The 27,335-nt window shown below is 43.2% G+C and overlaps 1 protein-coding gene across 1 annotated transcript in view; it reads right to left on the reverse strand.

The window, feature by feature from the left end:
• The window catches only part of syngap1b (synaptic Ras GTPase activating protein 1b), a 48,547-nt gene extending 22,297 nt beyond the window's left edge, over nt 1-26,250 (reverse strand). The window contains exons 1-4 of the mRNA XM_067238954.1: nt 26,197-26,250; nt 18,799-18,904; nt 2,492-2,586; nt 843-964 (exon numbers count right to left, since the gene is read on the reverse strand). Of these exons, the coding sequence (XP_067095055.1) occupies nt 843-964; nt 2,492-2,586; nt 18,799-18,904; nt 26,197-26,214 (341 nt within the window). The 5' untranslated portion in view covers nt 26,215-26,250. The remainder of the gene's footprint in view (nt 1-842; nt 965-2,491; nt 2,587-18,798; nt 18,905-26,196) is intronic.
• Between the last annotated feature and the right edge of the window lie 1,085 nt (nt 26,251-27,335).

A 27,335-nucleotide genomic window follows, 5' to 3' on the forward strand; every position in this document is an offset into this window, starting at 1 on the left:
ATAACTTATGTATTACAGCAATCATTTTCAATGACAAGCATACACTACGAAATGACAAGTCTCAGGGTAAGTCCCTCTAAGATTTTGTCTCGGTCGACGTTGTGTTGCAACAGCTGTAAATGTATCTCTAATAACCATGTGGAACTATGCTGCAGTCTTGCAGCGTTGAACACCCCTACCAATATGAAAACAACTATGCATCAACAGCTCCTAAAATAAATAATGATTATCCACTATGGCATATTTGAAGTACAGTAGGTCTGTGCACTGACCACATGCCTGTTTTATCGTTGCTATGGACAAAGCCAGACTTCTGTACTTCTACTGGTATTCTGTGTGTATTCAACAGACATTAAGTGACGAGTGCAACAGTAAGAAATGAAACATGGGCCACCTCAGTGGCTCACCAGTCACAGTGCATACTATGTAAACCAAGGCTTTAACCCCAGGGGCACAGGTTCGACTCCAGCCCGGGCCACTTCCTGCATGTCTTCCACTCTTTCTCTCCCCTACATTTCCTGTCTCTCTCCACTATCACAAAAAAGCTGAAAAGGGCCAATATATCGTTTATAAAATAAGCAAAAGGTAAAGATATCCAGGAAGAGTATACCAGAAGCTCTGGAACTAGAAGATGTTAAAACTGCCCATGAACCACTCCCTTACCAATTGCCTACTGTACTTCCATTTATTAAAGATGTACAGTCATGCACACAGACACACACATACACTCCAGTGAAATGCTAGGGTACCTTCAGGACAATATCAATATACAATATTTTCTCTCCCTTTCTGCCACTGACACACACACACACACAAACACACACACACACATACAAACGTACCTGTCCTGGTCGGCACTGCGGAAGCGGGGGAGGATCATGTGACGGAAGCTGCTGGTCCGGTCCAGTTTGGGCTGACTCTTAGCCCTCTTTATAGAGCCCTTCAGCCTTCTACTGAGGAAACTCTGCAGCAGCCAGGCCCGGACAAGCAGGTGAAGAACGGGTGAGGGTGACAATTGTAATGAAGGGAGAGAAAAAGATGGAGGAGATGCAGGATTGGGGTGTGCAGGGCCATGTGATGGACAGGGAGAAGTTTTGTTGAGGTAGGGTTTGATGGTATGGTGATGGACAGGGCAAGAGAGAGAGTAGGTGTGAGACCAGAGACAGAAGAGTGTTTATGATGTGTATGGAAGAATATGATAGAGGGCATGCAAGTGAAAAAAATTATAAAAATGATAAAAGAATACAAAACAAATATCATAGAATACAAACATATTCAAATGACGTGAACGTATATGAAATGACATACGTGATTTATAAGAGAAGAGAACAAAAATACACATTTATTATCATCAGCATCAAGTTGACGTCTCCTGCAATGACAGACAAATGTAGTGTCAATAAGTATCCAATAGTGGGGGATGTTGTGCCATGACTTTACAATGTACAACTTCACCCACTGTCCCATAGTGACAAAAAGCAAAAAAATATGCATTACAGTGCAGTTTGTCCTGTGTGTGCTTCTATATATAAATACATTCAGTGATTTTGGAGCAAATTAAAAAACTAAATTGTTCTCTAATTCCTTTCTTAATTTGTTATATTGATTGACTGAATGCAGTGTGATATGGGTATGTACACTAAAACTCTTCATTTCTATTTTTTGAATGATAACATATTATATCAAAAGGTATAAAAAACAAATACAATGCTAGACAGTAGATTATGAATTGAAATTTCTTTAACTCAAGCATTTTTAACTCGAATATCAAGCTTAGACAGTATCCTGTACACTTAACATCCTAACCAATACAATTAGCTGTGGTGAGAACAGTGATATTCTAAGCAGCATATCTCACAAATCGCATAATTCAGTCTGTGGATTCTTCTTTGGTCAGACAAATATAACCATGTAATCTCTTGCATTAGACTAAAGGATATGACATCCACTGGAAGGGATAGTTCGAGTTTCATTAAGCCAGGGAAATCCAATCCAAGGAACACTGGAATCACAGCTAGCAGTTAGCATGTCCATAGCATGAATCTATTTCTTTACCACAGGAGGGGATTGTTGATTGGTGACTGTACCACATACCTCGATGGGGGGCAATGGCGCGATAAACTGTTCCGCCACTGGACTCGAACCGGCAACCCTCCAGTCTGTGCCCCAATAGGAGAGGGGAAGGGAGGGGGTTGCAGGCGAGTGGGGCAGGGTAAAGGACAGGGAGGGTGAGAGGGGCAGCGAGCATGGGAGAGGGGGTGTGCCTGCCCCCTTCTTGCAGGCCTTCTGCTGCTGCTTAGGGGGAAAGGCGTGGTGGTGGTGGGGGGGGGAGGGAGGGGGAGACGGTCGGGGAGAGGGCCAAGGAGAGGGAGAAGGGCACGGAGGGGGTGCCGCTGGCACGGCGGCAGGTGTGCTGCGGGGCGGAGGAAGGCAGGGAGAGCGACAGGGAGGGGGGCAGGGAGCGAGGCCGGGAACAGGGGGGGTTACTCACGGATTGTCGAAAGGGTTGAGGGGGGGCAGTGGGAGGGATCTCCATGCTTGGCTGCTTCCCAGTGGCTATGCTCTTCCGCCGGGCGCGAGCGTTATCTGACAGAGGAGGTGAAGAGGAGAGAGGAGAAAGGCGAGGGAGGCATTTAATAGGGAGAAAAAAAACACATGAACAGTGAGGAGACGGAGCAGAATGATACAGGAACATGTTTATGCAATAAACAGATGTGTGGTGTGAGGCACAGAATAAAATAAAGCCAAACAGGTGGTGAGATAGACAGAGAGAGAGAGAGAGAGAGAGAGAGAGAGAGAGAGAGAGAGAGAGAGAGAGAGAGAGAGAGAGAGAGAGAGAGAGAGAGAGAGAGAGAGAGAGAGAGAGAGAGGGAGATAAGCAAGTCAAAGGAAAAGGAAGAAATAAGAAGACAGAGGGCTCCGTCTATCCTCCACCTCTCTCCCCACTCATCCACTCTCATCCAGAGCAGAAGGGATGAGAGTGTGATGGAAGAGGGGTGGAGGGTGGAGGATGGATGTCTGGCTGTAATAATAGGCAATATCAACCACATGAGAACGCACAATGGTGAAAAGAGAAGGTACTGGTATTAGGTATGGGTTAAAGCGTGTTGGCCTTCGCCTTTCATACTGTGAGCTGGGGGATGGAAGACACTGTAGTAGTGTTGAAGATAGGAGAGTAGTGTGGCCAAACTCTCACACAGCAAAACAGGAGAGCCCACATCCTTAGCTTCAAAGGTGTGTGTGTGTGTATGTGTATGTGTGTGTATGGGGGGATAGGGGGTGGTGTGTGTGGGGGGGGTTGTGGTGTTGTTTCATAATTTCATGTCACAAAAACCACAAAGTACAGAAGAAAAGAGAAGAAGCTTGTATGGTTGGTTTCTATCTCTATGTCTCTCTCTCCAGCTCTGTCCCCCTATTGCTTTGCTTTCCATTTGCGAGAAAGATCAATGAGAACCTTCTCATCTTCTAAACCAAAAATATTCCCATGCTCCTCTCTGTCCTCTCTTCTGGCACAGTCTCTCGCTCTCCTTTCCCCATGCCATGTTCTTCCCTGAGATTCTTTTATATCTCGACCCTTAACAGTTTTTCTCTTTCTCTCCCAGCCTCTCCTATCAGACAGACACAGAAACACTCCAGCAAACACACTCCTTTCTCCCACGCAGCTATTTTACATAATTCATTTATCCCTCTCCCTCTCTTCAGCCCCTCATTTTTGTGTCTCTTTCTCGTCTCTCATTTTTACATCACTTTCCTTTCATTTGGAGCATAATCTGGTATCTATCTGGTTTTCTATCCTTCTCAATCTGTTTGAAGAGTCTGTCCTCCTTGAGAAGTCAATCTGTCTGTCCTCATTTAATCTGGACTCTTCATTGTTTCTTCTTTATGCACCTTAGACAAATAGCTGACGTTGATCTGAGCACTGCTGTCATTCTATTTATTTGATAAGAAACGAGGAAAAGGCATCACAGGGATATATTTATATATTTTTAAGTGTTATTATATCCAAGTAAATGGGTAAAAACCATGAATTATCACCCATAAAAGAGGGATCTTTGTAGAGGTTTTCTTGGATCATCAGTTGTACTGATTAGGTAATTAATTTACACGCTGGACGTCGGTAAACAATAGCCTGCTCATTTGATTGAAATGATGATCATGAACCCGGGATGTTCAGTGCCTGGTGATACTGGATGACCTTGTATCACTTGCAAATACCTTTTAATCGCAGCTAGCCTCAATTAGCATGGTACAGAAGTCTGGCACCGCAAAGGAGCTTGTCCTTCTGAACAATTGTTTCTAAAACGAATTACTTTCCCTAGAGCTAGTGGAATGTGAAACGAGCACTGAAGCACGTTTCTCTACACAGCATCACTTCCCTGACGTGTACTGCTCAGTGGCTTTTGTTAGGTGTTCTCGCTGCGGCTTTAAGTTGGTGTACTGTTCAGCCCCTAAGGGCGAGAAAACTTGGTCGTCTTGTTGGCAGTCTGGGAGAAAATAGACTTTATTACATACTCCAGTGGAGGATTTAATTGCTTCAAAATAAATTTTATAACAATTCACCAAGTAGTTGTCCTTTCTTCAAAATCACTGTTAATGTGTATATTATCATGTTGTTATGATCATGGTATATCAGAAATTTCCTAAGGAATAAACGAAGCATTACATCAACTGTACATGACTATACATCAATGTTCTTTTTGAAACAGGTTTTTTTGGTCCCTCTAAGGTATTCAGAGCTGGTTGTCATGGGTAACCATTCCTGAAAGCTTTGGGTTTTGTGTTCTGATACGATTGGCTGATGTAGCCTTTTATTCGTTTTTAAAGTGAACACAACCATGTTTTACAAAAAGAGGTAACAGTGTCATCAAAGGTCAGATCAGTGTGTGCTTATGTGTGTCGATGTAATTTACTCAGCGCCATTAACCAACGGAAGGTACAAACATGACATTGTTGAATATAAGCAACATTGCTACCAATCATCTTCACAAGCTAAACTAATCATCAAGATATCCTCCAAGGTGTCATTGGGGTATCAAAATCATCATCATTGTTATAAAAAAAAAAACACCAAAAGCAAGTGTCAGAAGGGTCACAACTTACTGCCTATAAAATCTGCATAAGAATGATACATCTAGAATGAATAACCCTTTTCAGTACAATATTTTATTATCAATAAATTAACATTGTGTGCCACTTTGTTCTTATTATGACTAATTTGGAAAATGCTGAGCAAGGATGTCTGCCCCATTTAAAAATAAAACATTTAATTGCTTTATGTACAAATGGGACTTCATAACAATATTGGGATTTAAAGTCACAGTTGTTTGACCTCCATAACTGGATGTTTCAAGGCTGTATGAATACTAACACTGGGTATGTCTTTGTTCCTATTCCTCAGTGGCATCCTAACTCAGGAGAAAATATCTGAGACACATCGTGCATACTAATCTCCCTTCCAGTAATTCACAAGACCACATTAGACAGAGAGAAGGGTCTAGAAGAGTTACACGTCACAGTGCGCCGGACGAAAATGAACCGTTTCGTTACAAGCAAGACTTAGAGGAACAGTACTGTTTGTCGGATGTTGGCTTATGTAAGCTAACCATGCGTATGCTTTTGGATATTTAACTCTGTAGCTAACCCAAACTGCTGCATTGCCATGTCAAGACTGTATATAACAATGTCAGACATTGTAAATATCACATACACACTAACATGAGGTATTACAGTATTAATCCAAGAGTTAAACAGGAGATAGTTAAAGTGGTCGTTGAATGGAAGGGGAGTAAACTCTGGTTTTGAGTAGTGTTACAATGATCTACCCTGACTCTCAGATTGATACTGTAGACCCTCTCTGGCTCATCCGTGGACTACGGCTCTTAAAGACATGCGTAGGAGAGAATGGGCGTACTCTTAAAGGGGAGAACAGGCTGCTAGTGCCCTGTGTGGACTTCTTACGGTAATGGACTGCTCAAATTGATGCCATTAAACATTTCTTTTAATTATGCAAATTTGGACAAAGGCATTGGTAAAAAATATTAAATAGACTGGATAGGTCCATTTAATTCAATTTGTCACTCAGTCCCTTCTGATGCACACCCTAGCTCTTTATTTAGTTGCCATGGCAACATTTTCCCGAGTACCTTACATTTGAGTTACAGACATATAACAAAGCCTTGAACAGAGAAGATGCAGGCAATGACTCAATAAGCAGCTCTGTACTATACTGTATGTAACCAACTGTACATGCTAACGTTACAGAACAAATGGAGTATATCCATAAGGTGAATAATATGAATAAATACATATATATCACATTTTGTGTGATTTAATATCGGAATTCAGTGTTTGAAATGAATATACTGAACGCTAGTGAAATAGGGGATAAGAAAGTGATGATAGCCACAGTCTGCTGTAACCACATCTGATTTCCCCAAAACACAAGCATGTGTATTATCTGTGGGAATCTGATCATGAATCCATTACGCGCATGCATGCTCCATGTATTGGAAATAGCCAAGTCATGCATTTCATCTTCTATAGGCAGCCGACATCATCTACCCAAACGCATGTGCACAAGTAGTATGCACTGGCATGCACATACATATGTGCACTGCCTGTATGTATGTGTGTGTGTGTGTGTGTGTGTATGTATGTGTGTGTGTGTGTGTGTGTGTGTGAAATGGTCCACTTGTTCATTGTGAATTTAAATCTGATGTCAAGCCGAAAGCTGAAGATGGAATGTGTGGGTGGCAATAGCTTCCAGCTTAGAGAGAGAGAAAGAGAGAGAGAGACAGACAGAGAGAGAGAGACAGACAGAGAGAAAGAGAGAGAGGGAGAGAAAGAGAGAGAGAGAGAGAGAGAGGGGGGGGGGGGGGAAGGGGAGGTAGAGTGTGTGAAACGGGGTGAGAGAGAAAGAGAGGGGGTGTAGAGTGAGGGGAGAAAGAGAGAGAGACAGAGAGAGAAGAGGGGAGAAAATGAGTGGGAGGGATAGAGTAAGAGATGGGAGTAGAGGGAATGTAAAATGAGCTAGAAAGACAGAGAGAAGAGAGCAAGAGAGAGAAGGATAGAGAGGGAGAGAGAGAAATCGAGAGAGAAATGGAGAAGAGGGGTGGGGGGACACAGACAGAGAACTCGTAGGAGTGGGAGGAAGAACATACAGCCTACTGTGGAGTAAAAGCAAGATTGAGGTAGAGGAAAATAGAGGGGAGGGAGCGAGTGAGGAGAGAGGGAGGGAGAGATAGAGTATGCAGGACCAGAGAGATTGAGGGAGACTGGAGAGGGAGTGGGTGTCTAAATAGCGCTGAAATGCTCTGAGCCTTTTGTATGTTTGCCTTTGTTTTTATACAATGGGGGTGGGCTTCATTTTTGCTTCTGATCTATGAACTGTAGCTAGAGTAAAGGACTGCATAACTAATGTTCTATGCACTGTTCCTGCAACTAAGTATCAATACCCCCTATTAATGAGTATACTAAGGTCATATTTAAATAAACACAGTATTTGTACAATTACCAACTGTGGGTAACAGTAAAGGTGACCAATTTCTGTAAATCTCTGTACTTTGTAATCTGTGATTTCTGTATTTATCCCAAAGGGGTGAATATATTAAATTTCTATCTTTTTAGATTGCCCTGGGTTTTGCAATACTGAGGATTCAATGACGATGCACGACAGTTATAGCATGTATAGTAAAAATAAATATTGCTGGTCTGTTACACCAATAGGTGTGGTGATGAAGCAGGATGCGTTAATTTTCATGTTTCAGTGTTTGAGGATATACTTCTTCCCTCATGGTAAACTTAATTTAAAAACGCCTTTTGTAAATGCTCCAAACAAGTTTTCTCACTATTTTTGCAGCAGTTGTACACCTTGAAATCTTCGATCCAGGTAAGAGCACGTCTAGATAATTGAAGACTGAAATTGTGGCAATTTTAGCAACCCTAGTGTAATTATATCAGAATATGGATTGTAAAGAAGGTTTGGCTATTAAAGATTTTTTACCGGTGTGGAGGAATTTAGGGAATTGACAGTCATGACTGAGACTAGTAGGTCCACAGGGTCCCTCTTAAGTGAACTCAGCAAGGTGACATCATCATCATAGTCCAACGGGCGGGTACATATTGAGAGGAGCCAGTAACATTAGTCCTCATGGTTCTCAATGCCGTTGATGTCATTAAGCTGTAACCTAACTCTTTCTGCAAGATAATATCTTCTAGTCTGCTTTGAGTATTTCAGAAATAGAATTTGGGGAAATATCACACACATTGTAGGGCATGCAAAATGAAATATTAATAGACAAGTACAGACCAGTTCCTACCTAGGGCAGGTGAAAGGTGTGCTTTGATTCCAGACTTCTAGGGAATTATTTTGTTGCTATCCAAAGTCGTAGTAAAACCCCTCAATGAAAAACGTATGACGAAGCCACACCCAAGAACAACCTTGAAATGTCCACTTCAGAGTTTGTATTCCGCTTGTTTAGAGTTTGTTGTATATTGTTGTCCCGTCTTTTCGGTCACATTCCATGGAGCCCAACGTACTGAAAATCAATATTCCTCAACCTCACGTTGGCACTAAAGTCTAGAAGTAGCGGAATAAATTGGTGTCCATGTAACTATCCATTGACAGTGGTTGTGGCAATGAATGTGTGCCATGGCATGTGTTAATGTCAATGGTGCATTAAAATGTATGAAACTTCTCACTAATTGAGCACAGTATTTTTACAGAGTATGTCTACCTCTTAGATCCACCTTTAATGGCTAAATAGAAATAGTTATCTCTGGCAACTCTCAACTCAAATGTTCAATGCCAGCAAAGCCACTAAAATATATGTTGGTATAAAAGGCAAATACAGACAAATAGGTAAACCTAGTATACACAAACTCTAGATAGGAAATATAGGCAATCTACAGTTTTTAAATATTTAATGCTCAAATACAGTACACACATAAATAAATGATAGGGGTCTTATACCTTGGCATCCAGGAAAACAAGATTTTAAAAATCTAACTACTACTAGTTTTTCTGAAATGCCATTTTAATACCATTAACTTTTGATAGGCTATCATTTTACGTGTAAGAGTAGGGGGTATTTTCAGAAGGTGCAGTGACTAAATGTGCCACTGTCTTGAAAATTTGTCATGACCCAAAAGTGTCTTCGTTGCCAATTGCAGAAGATGACAAAGTTGCACCACAATTAATTATGTTGCCTTTTCTTCTCACTGATTAGTACTCAAGAAAAACGTGTTTAAATTATTACAACCGAAAATCACAGGAGAAGTATCCAAAGCCAGCGACTGTTATAACTCCTCATAGATGTATGGTTCATTTCTCCACCACCTCCTTCCAGCCTCGCTCTCCAGCACAGGCAGCGGCTGTTCCGCGGCAGGCAGTCGCGGTGAGAGCTCTTCGTCCCCGGCCTCTCCCAGACCTCTCGCACCGGTGCCCTCGCCCCCAACCCTCAACACACAATCCTCACGCTGACTTGCAATCCCACTGCCGTTTCCTCGGTAACCTACGGAAGATCCACTATGGCGAATTTCTCTCATGTTTTAGTTGTGATTGTATTTCAGCAATGATTTTAAGGGTTGTTAGCCCTCTGTAGCCCCTACAACAATTTTGTCCAGATGGTGGGAATATTGTAGTCACCAAATGTTTCAAATTAGATATAAAACTAGCCTTCCCCTTGTTTTTTAAGTGCTTGTTTTGAAATGTCTACCTATCTTACAGCTGTGTGTGTGTGTTCGTGCGTGTGTGTGTGCGTGTGTTTGTGTAAATTGGGAAACGCGCAGTTAACGTCTGTATACCAATGATTGCATGCAGGCTGAGCCGCGCGCACTTTGCTGCGCTTGGACAAATTGGGTCTAGTCCGGCAGGAGAGTAAAGGGTGGGAACCGAAGTCCTCTCTCCGAGAACAGATCGTGGTCTTCTCAGTTTCCAACCCGAGAGAGAATATTGAAAATGCGTGAAAACACCGAGCCAGCGACCGGTTCAGCTATTCTTGCGAAAAAGAAAGACGAATCAATTTGGAGCATGAACAAGCCAACGTCACAAGAATAACGAGAGGCTAGCCTTGTCTAAAAAATGCATGACGAAAAAATGGATGAACGTCGACAATCTCCCCTCCGTTTAGTTCCCCAGTTGCTGAAGATGATCATCGTGCAGTTCTGCTTCATAAGGAATTGCGACCGAGGAGATCCTTTCATATTGTCTCAGGTCCGGCTGCAAAAACAATACTTAGCGCAGGTGAATAGTTTAGCTTGGAGCAACACTGATGTCTTGCCTTGACATCGCGCGCTCTCTCTCTTTCTCTCTCTCTTGTCTCTCTCTCTCCCTCTCTGTCAATCTCTCTTTGATTGTCTCTCTCCCTCTCCCCCAGCTTTGTTAGAGAGAGGGGATGTTGGAAGGAGATGAGGGCAGGGAGTCGAGTGATGGGATATGGAGTGATTTTAAGTACAAGTATGAGGCGTCCAGAACTCTCTCCCTCTCTCTTGCTTGTTCTCTTTTTTCTTTTTCTCCTAAGCCCTCCCTCTTTCCCTGCAACCCCACTCAAAACACACACACACACAAACAGACAGACACACACACATCTAGGAGAGTGAGAGGTTCAGAGCAGCTCAGGGCGAACGTGTGGGAGGCAGGAGCGTAACAGCATAACTACGACACGGAACTGCAACCTGCTTATGCATACAGTTATACACACATACACACACACACAGACTTAACTATTAAACCGGAAGATCATTTCAAATGCAAATAATTTTTTTCCCAAAGAAAGTCCCAATAATCATTGAGAGCAATAGTCAAATGTTGACTAAATAATGTTGAATTTTCAAATGTTTTATCCTACACGGTACATCAAAATATAATGATCATTATTAATGGATATGGATACATTCTGTATATTTCATGTAATAAGCAGTTGAAGGGGCAAAGGCTATCTGAGATGTGTTTCCATGACAACAGCACTGTAGAATTGGAACAACTTTCCAAGCCTTCTCACTGAAGATCCACCGTAGGCTAACTGTTTTCACTACTGCATATGTCTAACATTATTTAAACGCTTGTAAGGGGAGGGAGTGGTTCAGAATTGCAGAGGACATTTCACTGTCTACCCCTTTTGGTTTTTACTTTCTCTGATTCCTCCTTTTCCTCCATCCTTCATTCTCGCTCTCTTCCCCTCCCCTTCCTCTCTCTCCCTCTCCCTCTCTCTCTTTTTCTCTCTCACATTCTCAGTCTAGGTCTGCTCTATAATTATTTCCATGGTTACCATTTGTAATGTGAACCTACAGCTTATGCACTATGGTTGTAATCGTTCTCTCCTCTTTCCATCCTCTCCTTTTATTTTACAGTTCTCTTATTCTTCACAGCACAAATTCTCTACCCGTGTATCCCATTTCTCTCATTGCTCCCTCATGCACACTAAAACCTGCATAGTACAGTAGGCTTTTTTTCAACTCTGTATGGATTGTCCTCAATGCAAAATAAATATTATTGCAACAGGTACAGTATAGTACAGACAGTGCACCATATTACAGCTGGCGTCCATTCCTTCAGGTTTCCAGACGGATGATAGAAGCCAGATTGAAGGCAAATATGAGAGGAAGAGGAAACAGGGGAAGAGCTGTGACAGCCAGCCCCCTGACGACACGGGAAGGGGTGGGCGGAGCATGGGACCCCAAAAATCGGGTAGATTTCAAAGAAAAAAGAGCAGTCTCTTTTAGAATCCAAGGATAGATGGTCTGAAAGGAGGAAACTTGAGGCGTGCACTGTGCCACCTGGCTTGGCAGTGAGCCAAGAATGAGGTGTGGACCGAGGTTGGCACAGGCTGGCGAGTGCCCGTGGGCATGGGCGTGCCCGTGGGCATGGGCGTGCCCGTGGGCATGGGCGTGCCCGGCACTAGACGCACCTGCCCCACTTAAAAACACAAAGATCCTCATACAAAGATACAAAGTACTGTTCGTCACAAACCATTTGATACATATTTGGTACCTGTATACATACTTTGACACACAAACAAAGACACACACACACACACAAATGATTTACAAAGATGATTTACCCCTTTCTGGATTTTGTCACACCCTACTATAGCATGTTGCTTGCTCAGACAGTCTGTCGGAGCACCATCACAGAACAAAACACACCACAGAGCTACTAAGTGACAGCAAGTCGGTCTGAGAAGGAGCGTTGGCCTGACAACACCAGCTTTCTCGCTCTCTATCACTCTCTTTCTCTCTGCCCCCCCTTCTCTCTCTCTCTCTCTCTCTCTCTCTCTCTCTCTCTCTCTCTCTCTCTCTCTCTCTCTCTCTCTCTCTCTCTCTCTCTCTCTGTAGGTCTCCCCACTCTCTCTTCGTCCCTCTCCCTTTCTCGAAACCCACGTGCCACCAAGGCTGCAGCACACTGCTGTGTGCAAATATTCAATTAAGTGTTGGGCTAGTGCAGCTGGAGAGCCTAGTAAGATCACAGAACCTGTAACACACGCACATACGCACACACGTAGAGGGATAGATAAAGTGTGTATGTGAGTGTGTGTGCAAGGGAGAAGGGGTGGGGGTGGGTTAGACCGGCCAGAACCCAATAGATGCAATACGGTTCAGGTCAGCATTGGCCGATGAGAGCCCCCATGTGTTTTAAAAACTATTGGAGGTTAAGAAGTTAAAATCAATGGGACCCACCCTTCAGTTAAAAAATATGAAATGCACTGCACACAAAAAACATGATGAGTTACCATTACCAATTACCATGTTTTTGATCAGATCCGGAATTTGACAGGGTCTACTGCACTCTCCATTTTGTTAGAAAGGAATTATCAAACTGAGAGGTACTGTAGCAAATATCTGTCTCAATGTATAGTGACGCACAAGGGCATTCTTTTTTCTCTAAATGAATTGTTCTGTCATACTGTGCTGCAACTGGAGAAGTACATTGCATTGTCCTTCCAGTTGCTCTACAACCCTCAGTTGTCAATACCTATTTATACCTCTTTTGTGAATGGGGATGTTCTCGTCTGGCTCTTGAATGTGACTGCAAAGGTCAAGGTTGTCATACCTTTCTGTTCCAACCTACCCATTTCCCCCGACCTCCATTTTGCTGTACTGTTGTAGTAACAGCTGCTCTTTGTTTTGCTACTGACAAATCTCGAATGAGTTTGTGGCGACCGAAGAGGCACCAAGAAAAGATGTATCCATATTCTCTCTAAAATGACATGTAACGGTTTGTGAGCTTCAAACAAGATATATACATCATGTTTCAAAGCAGAGAGACTTTTAGGCATTAGCAGCAATAGGAAGTCCCCAAGGACACAAGCAGGCCAGGGCGTGGGAGCCAACACACCTGGGCTGAATTCGGGACCCTGGTATACCTAACCCCGGTGGCCAGCTGTCACACAAACTAGAAGCTGGGTGGCTGTTCATTCCTTATTTACTTTCTTAAGCGTTATTCCTGCTAAACAGCATATGGTTATGTCACAGTAAGCCTACAGGGTATTTTACTCATATGTGCATTTCACCAAACATGCTTGAATTGGCATTCCACACTCCAGAAATCCCTATGGTATTGTTGGCTTTTACGTAATGCAGAGCATTCTTATTGGTTCAGGTTTTGTCCTTACTCTAGAACATGTAAGGAGTTATACTTTTCAAATGAGGAAAGGCAATTGAGGCATGATCTTTATGTTACCTTTTGAGGGAGGACACGTCTGGACACAGTGCAGTTACCTTTCACTGTAATTCCAGGAATCTGTGTGTGTGTGGCTTGATCATCTCAAGAACCAGCCATTGTTTGATTTTATTGCTTAGGACCCAAGGACATGCAGTGTGACGTTGTTTGGATGAGCTGTTTAAGAAAACTAAACAGGCCTAAAAGGGTACCCGGGTTTCTCATGTATACAGGCACCATTTACAAAAACTCTGCTGCAGAACACCCCTCTTCACCAATACGCCGCCTGAACCAGTTGTCAATCAGCGAATCTCTTCACTGTATGAAGAAGGGGGGGAAGTACACAAATCGCCATCTTAATCACCGACTGCATCATGAGCACGGGCATGGCAAGCATGGGTTGACTGCACTAATATGATTATACTGTGACAATATAGTAATTTACCCATTGAAACCTTACTCCCAGGGGCGCCGTATAGGGGGGAAACGTTAGGACGATTCTAAGGGCCCCTGACTGACAGAGGCCCCAAAAAATAGGCAAAAAGTAATATAAAATTATATTATATAAACCATCATCGAGTATATAATACATTTAAAATATAATAATACAATGAATGATCTCTTTGTTTTTACATGTGTTTGGCAATAAAGGTTAAATATCCCTATTGACCAAAAAGTAAACATCCATATTGACCGACCATCCCCCTGTATCTGCATGAAATGGTTTGATCCTGCCTTAGCGCACTTATCGGTGACGGTGTTTAGTTGCAGTCAGTAGATGCGCTAGTCGCTAGAATGTCGGGCCGTAAACACAAATCAGGGTTTCGGAAAAGATCAGACAAAAAAGAAAGAGAGGATAGACAAAAGAGAGGGTTTCAATCAGTAACCCAGTTTTTTACCAAGAAAGGTGGGTAGCCAATCTGTGAGTGGTATTAACCTGTTGGTTTACGTAATGTCCATATAAGCTATCTAGCTACCCAGGTTCACTTTGAATTTTTGCCATGGGGCCCGAAATTCCTGGCGACGCCCCTGCTTCCTCCCCTTGAGTTTTAGTAACAACTTTAAATGTCCATATCAAGTAAGCTGTGTCCTTGGGCAAGGCACTTCACCCTAGTTGCTTCGGGGGGAATGTCCCTGTACTTACTGTAAGTCGCTCTGGATAAGAGCGTCTGCTAAATGACTAAATGTAAATGTAAGCTATACTTTGCTCAATTTCTGGGCATTATCTCAACAAGAATGTATGGTAACTCATTACCATAAAAAGAGTATTGATTATATAGTTGGCTCACACTTCTATGAACTCTCTGTTCCCCTCCAAGCAATTTTTCAATAGTTTGTGTCCGTCACATCCCGAATGAAGCTTAGCTACAGTAGCACACCATCTGTATTCATTCCTAGCTCCAACACCAAGACAGGCAGATGACTCAGCAAATCTCTCCAAAGACAAGAAGCAGCTTTCAGAGGGATTTGCGGCTCCTTCGATGACACCATCTTAGGTATCCTGTCATCCTGGACTGTAACCTGACATACACATTTTAATACTCTTTCTAATACTAGCATTACTAATACTGACACAGCAGTCCTACTCTGACTGTTGGGAGTACATAGCGATGAAATTGAAACTTCATATGACAAATCTGAAAATGGACTGATACAGATTTTATACTGCTAACCACTAAGACTTGCACGCTACCTTGTGCTTGATTACTGATGATGCTTTTGCAACTTTGTTTCCCCTAGCCATTTGCTAATATGAGGTTTTATGTTGAAATAAATATGCAACACATAGTTTGGTTTACTACAGTGACATTGCATTTGGCAACTGCACTAATCCAATCAAGTACAAACTATTCAGGTGACCTATTGTGAGGTTGTGCGTGAGCAAAATTAGCAATATTGCTTTTTAAATCTAACACCAGACAGTTCTTATCAGTTTTTGATTGCATTCCTCAGATACTGTATGTAGTTGACAAACAGTATAATAAAAGGTAAATGGGACTGTGTTAAATCCATTATTCATAGACAACACAACCGTTTTTGCAGTACAAAAATACTAGTACTAAAATAAATACTAGTAAAAAATAAATACTGAGTATTTATTTTTTAATATCTAACCTCAATTACTGAATGATTTCACTTCTGAAAGCCAATGTCATCCAGATAAACAGTAATCTGATTTCAGTCGGTAGTTCTAAAACTTACTGTATTATACTACAGCCTTTTCACAGCGGGCAGCCAATCAAAAAATATTTCTAAATTAAACACCAAATTCATTATGCATATTTATGTACATGTATATGTACAGTAAACTGTAAATAGAGAGGTAGAAAGAGGGAGATCATTTATATTAATCTTGGCCTCCCCTATTTGTAATCACTCAATCATTTCAGCAGTCCAAAGTATACACTATGCCCATAGGATCAGAAAGAGGATTTGTTCCTGTGACACTACTGTTACTTTAGGTTCAGTAACATGAATCATTCTCTAAAATGAGTGTTGCTCTCATCATATTACATAATGCATCCCCTTCTGTAACATTCTGCAATTCCCTGCCTCTAGACGTTCTAAATATATAATGGAGTAAACAATGGGGGCTTTTAAAGGTAGGTCAGTAAACATCCTAAATTCCTAGGTCAGACTCCATTGCTCTGCACTCTGAGTAGCTCAAAGCAACCGTGTAAACATCTATTTAATCACTACCCACTCACACAAACAACAAGCTTTACTCAGAGGGAATATACTGTATCCCGATGGGAGAAAAACCTGTTATGTTCAAATGTATATTTCTGGTGACAAATGCACTGCCATTAAATGCAATCATATCTGCCCCTCGCCTCCAGTGCACAATTCAAGACCTGAAGCAGGTCTGGAGTGGGACAGAAAAAACGGCCAGGGACTTTGAAACGCAGACCGGCCCACGACCGTGTATTATTATTTTATTTTTAATTTTTTTGCATTATGCTGCAGCCGTTTGACCGGCCGTTCGGGACATCTCCTGACTCTCCCGATGGCCAGTCCGACCCTGAACTGAAGTATTCTATCTCCAGTTCCTCATCATAAGATTTAAGTTATTACAGTAAATATGATGTTAGCCTTTCACAGTTCCAAATGGCTAATTAGAAGCGATTTGCGTAATTTTCTTTTGCCACACTGCAAGAAGCCACCATGGTGAATGCATGATTGCATGTTGATTGCTTTACTTGAAACAGTCTATATATTTTCAAGGTGCAACAAAGTGGACAGAGAATAGGAATGATTGCACGAGCGTGGCTTGATGTTTCATAACAACAGCAACAACAGGATCCTAAAAGGCAACGGAGGCATCATATGTTGGGCTAATCATGTATCTGGAACCAAATGTTTTTATCAAAAAGTGTCAATACCTCTGGGCCCAGTTGGAATTGTTGTCAAGTATCTTTAATCATCTAAATAATGTGAACGACTTGAGCAAATTCACTGTAATAATGAATTGAGTGGAAGTACTGTATAAATACAAATAAAGTGATTGGTACAGAAATGAAGGGAGTTTAGCAGCCTGTCATTAATTTAATCTCCTTTCATAAAATGGGAGTAGTTGGACTTGTGTACTCCCTAGAATGGACCATGACATCTGACTGGTAAAGGTGTTATGATAATGGTTTGGGACTCCTTACGTGGAAACTGATGAGTCCCACTTGCCACAGTTTGGGTTTCATTGTATTTTATGAATCTTTGATCTTTTTGGGAAATTTACAAATTGTTATTTACTAAAAGATTGCCACTTACCACAGCACGCTGCATTCCCTCTTGACCTATACCAAATTAAAAGAGAAACTATATTCCCGTATCACTATTGTTAATAAGTTATAGGTCGCAGCCTTTCCAAAAATGGGTCAACGTGTCTCTGCGTCAAGTTCTGTAGAGACTCAATCCATAACAGCAGCGTTATGACAGCATTCTAAGTCTCAGTTAATCAGCTAATTACTGGCTTGCTGGGGGGCATCGATCCCATTCTGTATGGACGACTCCTCAGGGTGCATTGACTCTGTGTGCAGATGGTCCTCAATGGTGTCAGTTCAGCAGGCTCGGGAGCATATGTGGCCATGTTTACAGTGTGAGTCGGATCACTGTTGAAGAGTCAGTACAATTTTGAGGTCATGGGAGGAGGCGGTAGGCCTAGTGCTGTCTCAGCAAATTCTCCTTCGGCATAAAGTCAATGCAGTGTGATTCCATGTCCATTCAGATGAGTTTTAGCCTGATCTCATGTTTGGTGTTCCTTATCAGGAACATCTCAGTTATATATTTTCACCGTTCTTTCTTTTTAGAGACATCATACTGACGTCCTTAAGGAGTCAGTGCAAGTTTGGAGCAAACCAACTGCTCCTGTTAAACTCTTAATAACCTTTGTAATCACACTTGGGTACAATCATCATTGTGTGATATCAGGTTGTGGGAGAGGCTTGATGAGAACAAAGATAAAACATTAACATAAAAAAACACCATGGTCAGTTGGGATAATGCTGAATATGACGTCTTAGCCCGAATATAACCCGAATATGAGGTCAGACTGATGTTGTGTGTCTGGTTATAATATAATAATATTAAATGATTAGTGTTCTTTGGATGAAGACAGAGACTGCAGTAAAGGAGTACAGAGGTAGTGATGAGAAATGAGAAACGCAAACATAGATGGAAGGGGAGGGGGAGGGGGGGAGGGGAGGGGGAGGGGGGAGGGGAGGGGGGGAGTGAAGAAGAGCTGTGGTGGCAGAATCAGGAAAGTACAGAAAAACTAACAAAATCAGTGAAGCAGAGCCAGAGAAAACAGCGAGTCTCTACTTTATCCAGGCAGAGATCCAGAGGGTGGAGAAAGAGGCACGTGCAGACATACAGAGGCACGTTCAGTCACCAGTCACCAGTCAGATACAAAGAGTCAAAGTTAGAGACAGAGTCAGACACACAGAGTCAAAGTTAGAGACAGAGTCAGACACACAGAGTCAAAGTTAGAGACAGAGTCAGAAACACAGAGTCACAGCCCGACACAGCGCTTCAGAGACAGACAGTCAAAGATACAAAGGCAGAGTCAGAGGTACTGAGTCAGAGCAAGGTCAGGCATAGAAACAGAATCCGACAAAACTAAACATTGGCCCTCCTGGGCCACTCACCCATCTCAGGATGATGCCTCCCTTCAACAGGAACGCTGACTGTCCTCCGCAGCAGCTTGTTCCTGTGCGTCTCAGAACGCCTTTCACGCATCAACAAAGGGTGAACCTGCAAAGAGAGAGAGGCCAGGTCAAGGCGCGCAGAACATATGAGATGGACCAGTCTTTTTGGGCTGAAATGACTGCTATATACGTGGGTAGAGTGCAAAATATCTCAGGAAAGCAATTTTGGCACACAATGTATAAATGCTATCACTGAAATATTCTCTTGGTGATTCCACATCAAAGGGATCGTATCGACTAGTGAGTAAAAATGATGGTCTGTCTAGCCAACATGGGATTGCAGATGCAATTCTATACATCCTTACAGTAGATTATAGCAAAGCAGCTCTAACTCTGATGGGTTTACAACTGATGCTGAAAACACTCTGCCTGCGTTCGGTCTCTCCATTACTAAGATTCCAAGAGGGAAATGTAAATGTACACATACTGCGCAGTGCTCTTGTGCCTTACGTTTGTTAAGTAATTTGCGGAAACATTCGTCTTTTTCCATATGTAAAGTGTAAAGTACAGGTAGAGAATGTTGATGTATGGGTAGCCCATTGATTTGAGTCCGAAAGTAAATCTGAATAAGGAAAAAGGAGATCCATCTACTGTAAAGGCCACTGGCAGTGTGTGGATTCACACAGAGAGACAGAGAAGGTGATACCAAATGACAAATGAACTAGGTCTGTACAAAAGGTTAACTTGAGCCCTATGTTATCTGTCAAAACACAAATTACCTCAATTTCAAAAACGAAAGACTACAGAGATACTACTTTAAATGCAGTAAACTGTACATGCAGAGCGCAATATCAAAACACAAATAAATAATGTAACATAGAGAGCAATGTTGGACGTCGGGAGAAAATAAAAGACTGCAGGATTCTGGGCCTGAGGGGCTTGTGGCCGAGCCAATAGCTTGGAAGGACACTGATGGGTCATTCAGACCCTTATGTCCCATAAGGTCCAGAGTGGCACTCAAAGGATCCCTGTAATGAGCACTCAGTGGACATACGAGTGGGACAATGTGTGTGTGTGTGTATGTGTGCATGTGGTGTGTGGAGATCTGACAACCATGGTAGGGAATTTAGACAAACAGCAACGGAGAGCTACCAGCTTTACACAATAAAGTTGAATATTTTCTTACTTAGTAGTAAGAACAATTTTTCATATGCCCTACACAAAGCGGTTGAATACTTAGCGGTAGAGTACAATGCAGATAGCGAGGCCCTATTACCCCAGCCAGCCAAAGAGATTTTACGGAATAATGACAGGATCCATCTTGTTTGTGTTTATCTCTTATATAAAAAGTAATCGCTGATATGCACACCATCAATCAAGGGAGTGTATTTGATTGCACTTCCTTTATCCACTTAGTGCTCCCTAGCACTGAAACTGTGTGTGATGCATGGCTTGCAGAGAACAGACATATTGCTACTTGCAAAAAATTAGGATGTGAGTTCCTCAATGAAAAATATATAAAAACAATCTATGTTTTATGAGTCCACTTCAAGCATTAAAGAGTATGTTTCTTTATTGACTCGCCTGCCCCTTTATTTGAACAATTATGCACTGAGTAGTTTCGCTTTGCTAGTTATGTTTTTTTTATGATATTCTGTGAGCTCTGTGTTAACAATGTGTCACATTGCATTTTTACGCCTGTGAGTATAATTCAACTTACTTACATTTACATTTACATTTAGTCATTTAGCAGACGCTCTTATCCAGAGCGGCTTACAGTCAGTACAGGGACATTCTCCCCGAGGCAAGTAGGGTGAAGTGACTTGCCCAAGGACACAACGTCATTCGGCAGAGCCGGGAATCGAACCGGTAACCTTCAGATTACTAGCCCGACTCCCTAACCTCTCAGCCACCTGACTCCCTACTTCATGTTAACTGGCCATATCCAGATCCTTTTATGTAGAGTGCCCCAATAGGTCTAGTAGATATGTTGGGATTGGCACACAAACATACTGTATATGACTAGCTAACACAAGCAAAGTAAATTCAATTGATTTAAATAACATCCAAAAATCACATTAGAACAATTATAATTGATTTGCTCTATGTGTATTCTAAATATAAAATTATTATAAAATAAATAAATAAACATTATTTTTAAGGTTTGCACACTTGAGGTGACTGTAACTACATGCATAGATCATGTTTGCCATCATTCAAAAAAGTAGGGACACATTTATCCAAGAGTAATGGTGTTTTCAGCCGTGTTATAAATACCTAACTGTTATTGTACAGCGAGGGCTGCATTCCCCAGCCACTGAACAGTTGTGGGAGGGTTACATAACATGTGTTCTGGACAACAAGCAGGTATTTTGTTCCCCTGAGACAGGATGTATCTGCCACTGGTTTCAAAGAGTGTTCTATGGGTAAGCATTTTGTTTTTGACCTATAAGAACAGTTAAAAGAGTTACGGTAGGTATATTTAAAAACTAAACCTAAGTAGACAGCCTCAAACCTTTCTTAGATTGAGCGGTTTCTTCAACAAATTCTTGAATACGCTTCTCAACCTCAATACCAGCCTATCACAGTGGGCTAAACATGGTAATTTCCCCCGATGACATCCACTTGAACGTAGTTTAGCCCAACAACCTCCTCCCCCCTCCTGTTCTTCCAACAAGGGTAATTCATCACAGTGAGAATGACGCATGAAGAAAACCCAGATTCCCTCTCTTCTAAACACTCCTCGTCACATACCTCCTGGTCATGAGGAGTCAGGGGGACACCTGGGTGCTATTTCTAGCAGTTTGTGGCCACACATGATTGGTTGGGGGGCATAGTAAGGACAGTGGGGGCTGCAGCTGGAGACATGACAGGGCCTTGGCACCCACGCTGGCATAAGTGGGCACCAAGGGCTTGGAGGCTGGCAGACAAAGACAAATGGGGCATATAACTGGACTCTTCTAGGAGCAGGGGAAAGTGCAGTAACTGGTTTCCATGTTGCTAGTCTTGCATGTATGTAATGCAGCTTTCATATAAATAAATATACAACGCACATACTGTACCTTTTCACCAATGATTGTTATGTTTGTTAGACTTGGCATTCGTGTTTGCTGACATTACAAGCAATTTAATTCTTCTGAGCAGTTAATTGAATATTTGGATGGACTTAGCCTTCCATGAATGCTGTTAAAAGTAATTTGGAGATAAGGTAAATTGAATTACCGTAAATAAGTTCAACTGAATTCCTACCATCAACAGACAGACATTCTATTTGAATGATCTATTAGAAAGGGCATAGAAGCAACAATGGGTGTGACTGCACGAGACAGATGATTGTTCTGCAGCACAGAGGGGGGAGCGAATGGTGGGAAGGGTCCGGGAGAGGAAGGGGGAGAAAGGAAGCCATAGATCTGAGGGAAAGGGGGTTTTAGCCTGGCACAGAGAGCTGAGTGATGCTGCAGGCTGGCTGGCCCATATGTCACTGCTGCCTCCACAGGCCCAGCTGTGAGGGGTGGGAGAATATGTTGGTGGTGTGTGTGTATGTGTGTATGTGTGTGTGTATGTGCTGGAGAGGGGTGGTGAAGCGGCAGGTGTGTAATCCATTACCCCTTAACGGGGCAGTGATCAAACACCGGCTGGGTCCCTACCTCTGCCCCTGTCACGAACACTCACTCTCTCTCTCTCACACACACACACAAACACACACATACACACACACAAACACCAGCCTTGTATCTGTGGCTAACATGACAGCTGCCAAGGCTGGCCAACAGCACTGTCTGTCCTTCAGTCCTTCAATAACGTCCTATCACTGGCAGGCGTTATCACACCTGACCTCAGGCACTGGCTACAGCAAGCAGTTTCAAACGAAACAGTTAAAACTGTATTTACTGACCACCTAACCATTGGTTGACAGTTCCCTTTTTCTTAAAGCATCGCAAGGTAACATAGAGTATTTTGTTACTATTTCTTGTTCAAGTATTCGAGTACCTAAAACTAACATTGGTTACAGTAAATTCAAAGCTCCTTTGTTAAAAGCATGGAGGACTTGAGAGCTTGTCCCAACAGTATGTGTGATATTCCATACACCATATCTGTATGAAAATCTTCCATTCCTCCTCTTCAGGTGCTTCAATGAATTCGATCTTCCGGAACAGCCCACAGTGATAGTCCTTTGAAGATTATCAACATCTGATATTTGTGCTCTTCTGAAGATGACAAGTGGCACATATTTTAGATTCTATGTAGGATATCTAACGTGTTGCTCAGTACCGGTCCTACCACATTTGGCGCCCTAGGCAAGATTTATCACGAGCACCCCGCTCCCCCCCCCCCCCACGGGAGCGCAAATCGGGGTGCCGCCCCCCCCCACCCCCCGGGGGTGCCGCCCCCCCAGCCCCAACACGGACATATGACGTGGCGCGGTTGACGCCCTTTGTTGGTAGTGCGGGAGGGTTAATTAATGAATGCACTTCGGAAAATGCCGCCCCCCTCTTCATGCCGCCCTAGGCGGCTGCCTATGTCGCTTATAGGACTGGCCCTGGTGTTGCTATTCAAGACCAGCTAGGCTACATACACTATCCAGATGGTAAGCAAATTCATCAAATTGCTGTGATTACAGACAGTTTATAAGCCCTAATATGCGCCGATTGACCTTTTGGAATTGGTTTGAGTTGAGTGTAATGGTTATTCAAATGTCAACAATGCAGCAACTAGCAAGTTAAACAGCTCTTTCTTACCAAGGGACTTTCTTAGCCAGCATTTAGCCATCTTTGGATATCAAAGAATGTGTCTCTCATCCCTAACTCCCTCTCCACCTCTGTGTGTCTAACACAATTACCCAACACACACTCCCGTTTCCAAATAGGCTCCCAAGGGTTAGGCATGTGGGGAAAAAAAGAGGAAGGAGCTACTCATGAGCCATGTCATGCTATGTGACAACAGTAGGCTATCCACCAATGCACTTTGGCTTAATTTGTCAAGACTGATACACTCATATAGTGGATGCAGCCACCACTAAGATGGTAGCATGGAATGCAATGCTATGGCTTCTCATACCAAGACAAATTCTTCTTTTGAATTGCTGTAGTTTGCTAATGTAGCTCTGAATGACTGTAGCTTGCTAATGTGGATGCAAGTAAGCTTGTGCGACACGAGTGCTATGCCAGGCTGACACAGCCCAAAGCCCTGTAATGCATGCATTACGCTGGCACAGTTGGGGAACTGTGCCTGCATAGGCAAATGACTGGGGACAGGGCACTGGTGCGTGGCATTGGTGCACCCAATGCAGAGCTCTGTCACCTCATGTTAGTGGGAAGAAATGGGGGAGGGGCTAGGGGCAACCATGACTGTTGGCCCTCTCACTCCCCCCACAGGTGCTGAGGTGGAAAGGCAATCTGATTGGAGAAAGTGTATCTGCATTTTATCATCCAGTCACTTCAGGTACATGTTTACATTTATCTCTATTCTTACTGCATAAGTGTATTCAGTCTCGGAATGGACCCCGCATTGAATTGCTCCTCCCAAGGTTTTTATTTTATTAGAGATATTATAGATATAGCGTGGAAAGATATCGTAGGGTTCTACACTTATTATGTCAGAATATTATAGATGGAAATTATATTAGATTTATCATCTTTCTATATCTATTTTATTGTATAGTTTATTTTAATTCTAATTCCACTTAGTATTGCTAGTTATGTACCCTTAGTATAGTTAGTCCTCATATTTAAATTGTAGATTCCTATATGTTTAATGTATGCACCTTCCTGCCAAAGCAAATTCCTTGTCTGTGCAAACTGATTCTGATTCTATGTTTTATAAGTTTGGCCTGGTACAAAGTGAACAAGGTAGTATTAAACACAATCTCAATAGGAAGAAGAGCCCTACATATTTTCTCATGGACCCTTCCAGAACATTTTTACAGAGGATTTGCATTCCTTGGCAGAGCACCTGAGCTCACAGTGAAGCTATACCCCTCAGGACCTTGGAAATGTGACCGGTACTATTCACAAAACGAACACCGAGTGGCATCTGAATGGGAAAGGGGACGAGGAGAGCGATGAGACAGCAGGCCTGAGGGACGGCCAAATGCTCCTGCCAGTCACCCCAGTGAGAAGGAGGGAGGGAGATGGAGGTGAGGAGGAAGGATGGGGAGAGAGCGGGAAAGAGTGAGACGGTGGGAAAGAAAGTGGGGAAAAAAAGGAGAGAGGGCAAGAGAGAGAGAGCTACTATGGACAGAGTGGCTTCTGAAGGGTGAAGATATATATATATATATATATAGAGAGAGAGAGAGAGAGAGAGAGAGAGAGAGAGAGAGAGAGAGAGAGAGAGAGAGAGAGAGAGAGAGAGAGAGAGAGAGAGAAAACAGAGGTGAACTGGGAAATAGTATGGGAGGGAGACCATAAGGGTTGGGAGGATGCAGGAGAAAGAGTGGGGCTGTGCCGTTTCCCTTTATCTGTGCTACAGTGACAAGAGATTGCTTTTTGGATGCAGCTAAAGCATTCATATTGGACTAAAATAGATTTAATGTGTATAAGAGAGAGAAAAAACTGAGACAGCAAGCCAGAGAGAGGGAGAGCAAAGGGGGGAGAGAGAGAGGTCCGCTTGCTTGTGTGCGCCACATGAGGTGAGTGACAGGCATGAATATTTAACGCCTCTCATCCTCTCCAAGGTGATGGCTATCAGCGCATCAAGCCTGCCTCCGATCCATTTACAGCTGCTCCCTTATTGGCACAATTAGACAGGGATAGGCCTTTGATTAATTGACCTGGGCTCTCTTTCTCATCCCTCCAGAGCAGAACAGGCTCTTATCAGGACCACAAGGTCCTTTATCCTTTTGAGTGACAAGAATGAAAGATACTGTTGGCAGCTATACACTCTCCTAATGCAGAACAGATAGACAGTCCTTCTCACTCACATCCTTTTACAAGTAATATGTTGCAAATGAAATGAAATTGAATAGCAATATAATTAGTATGCTGTAATACGCTATTAGTTGTCTTAATGTACCCTGTCATAATGGCCTTAATATTCTGCTGGTAAGAGTGGGTAGTGGTATACATCTATATTCTCGGCCTGTGAGTTTCCTATGTTAAGAGACACAGAGGAATAGTACCCCCTCCTGGTCTAAACTAGATGAAATGTAATTTAAAGACACTGTATCACTGGGTCCATTGTTGAGTGAGCAAGTGGCATTGTGATATTGTGGCATTATCCTGTCTGCAACACCAGATACTAGTGTTAACCCATGTCCAATGTCCAACAATGTGTCAACAGTGTATAACAGGCATCAGGTCAACAGTCATACAATAGTATGTGTCCTAAGAAAACAGTATCTTCTGTGTGAGGTCGGTCTTGTTTTATCAAGCAGTGTGAGTGATGCTGTGCTGGAAGTACCTCCTCCTGGTCCAACATGTAGAGCTGATTTCCGGAAATCACACAGAGACGGGGGTTCCAGCCAGGACGATCGTAGGAGGGAGCGTGGTGGAAGGACTGGGCGTGGGAGCGGTAGGAGGGGGGGACGGCACACCTCGCATCTGGGGAGAGAGAGGAAGGAGAGAGTGGGATAGGGAGGGGAGAGAGAGTGGGAAAGGGAAAGAGAGGAAGGAGAGAGTGGGATAGGGAGGGGAGAGAGAGTGGGAAAGGGAAAGAGATGAAGGAGACAGTGGCATAGTGAGAGGAGAGAGAGTGAGGAGGCAGTGGGATGGGGAGGCAGAGTGAGGAGGCAGTGGGATGGGGAGGGAGAGTGAGGAGGCAGTGGGATGGGGAGGGAGAGTGAGGAGGCAGTGGGATGGGGAGGGAGAGTGAGGAGGCAGTGGGATGGGGAGGGAGAGTGAGGAGGCAGTGGGATGGGGAGGGAGAGTGAGGAGGCAGTGGGATGGGGAGGGAGAGTGAGGAGGCAGTGGGATGGGGAGGGAGAGTGAGGAGGCAGTGGGATGGGGAGGGAGAGTGAGGAGGCAGTGGGATGGGGAGGGAGAGTGAGGAGGCAGTGGGATGGGGAGGGAGAGTGAGGAGGCAGTGGGATGGGGAGGGAGAGTGAGGAGGCAGTGGGATGGGGAGGGAGAGTGAGGAGGCAGTGGGATGGGGAGGGAGAGTGAGGAGGCAGTGGGATGGGGAGGGAGAGTGAGGAGGCAGTGGGATGGGGAGGGAGAGTGAGGAGGCAGTGGGATGGGCAGGGAGAGTGAGAGTGAGGAGAGAGTTGGAGAGGGAAGGGAGAGAGAGTGAGGAAGAGAAGGCGAGGTCAGACAAGGGTGACTCGTGGAAGGGTTGTGTCACATGCAGTTTTCAGGTGGTCTCTGTCAGATTTTCCTTCCCATTCCATTGGCTTTGTCCATCAACGCATCTTGTCACCTTTGATGCCATTCTGATTGTGAGATTTTTTGAAGAGATTTTATTGATATGGTTAGACTTAAATTGGCATGAATCTCATCATGTCATTATAAATATTGCGACCAACTGATATCATTTCGCATTCACCGCCTCCTATTTCCCTCCCCTGGGCCTCGTAGGTGTTTGTGTGTCCTCATTTGTCCCCA

Source organism: Osmerus mordax, chromosome 6, assembly GCF_038355195.1.
Source record: "Osmerus mordax isolate fOsmMor3 chromosome 6, fOsmMor3.pri, whole genome shotgun sequence".
Classification (NCBI taxonomy): domain Eukaryota; kingdom Metazoa; phylum Chordata; class Actinopteri; order Osmeriformes; family Osmeridae; genus Osmerus; species Osmerus mordax.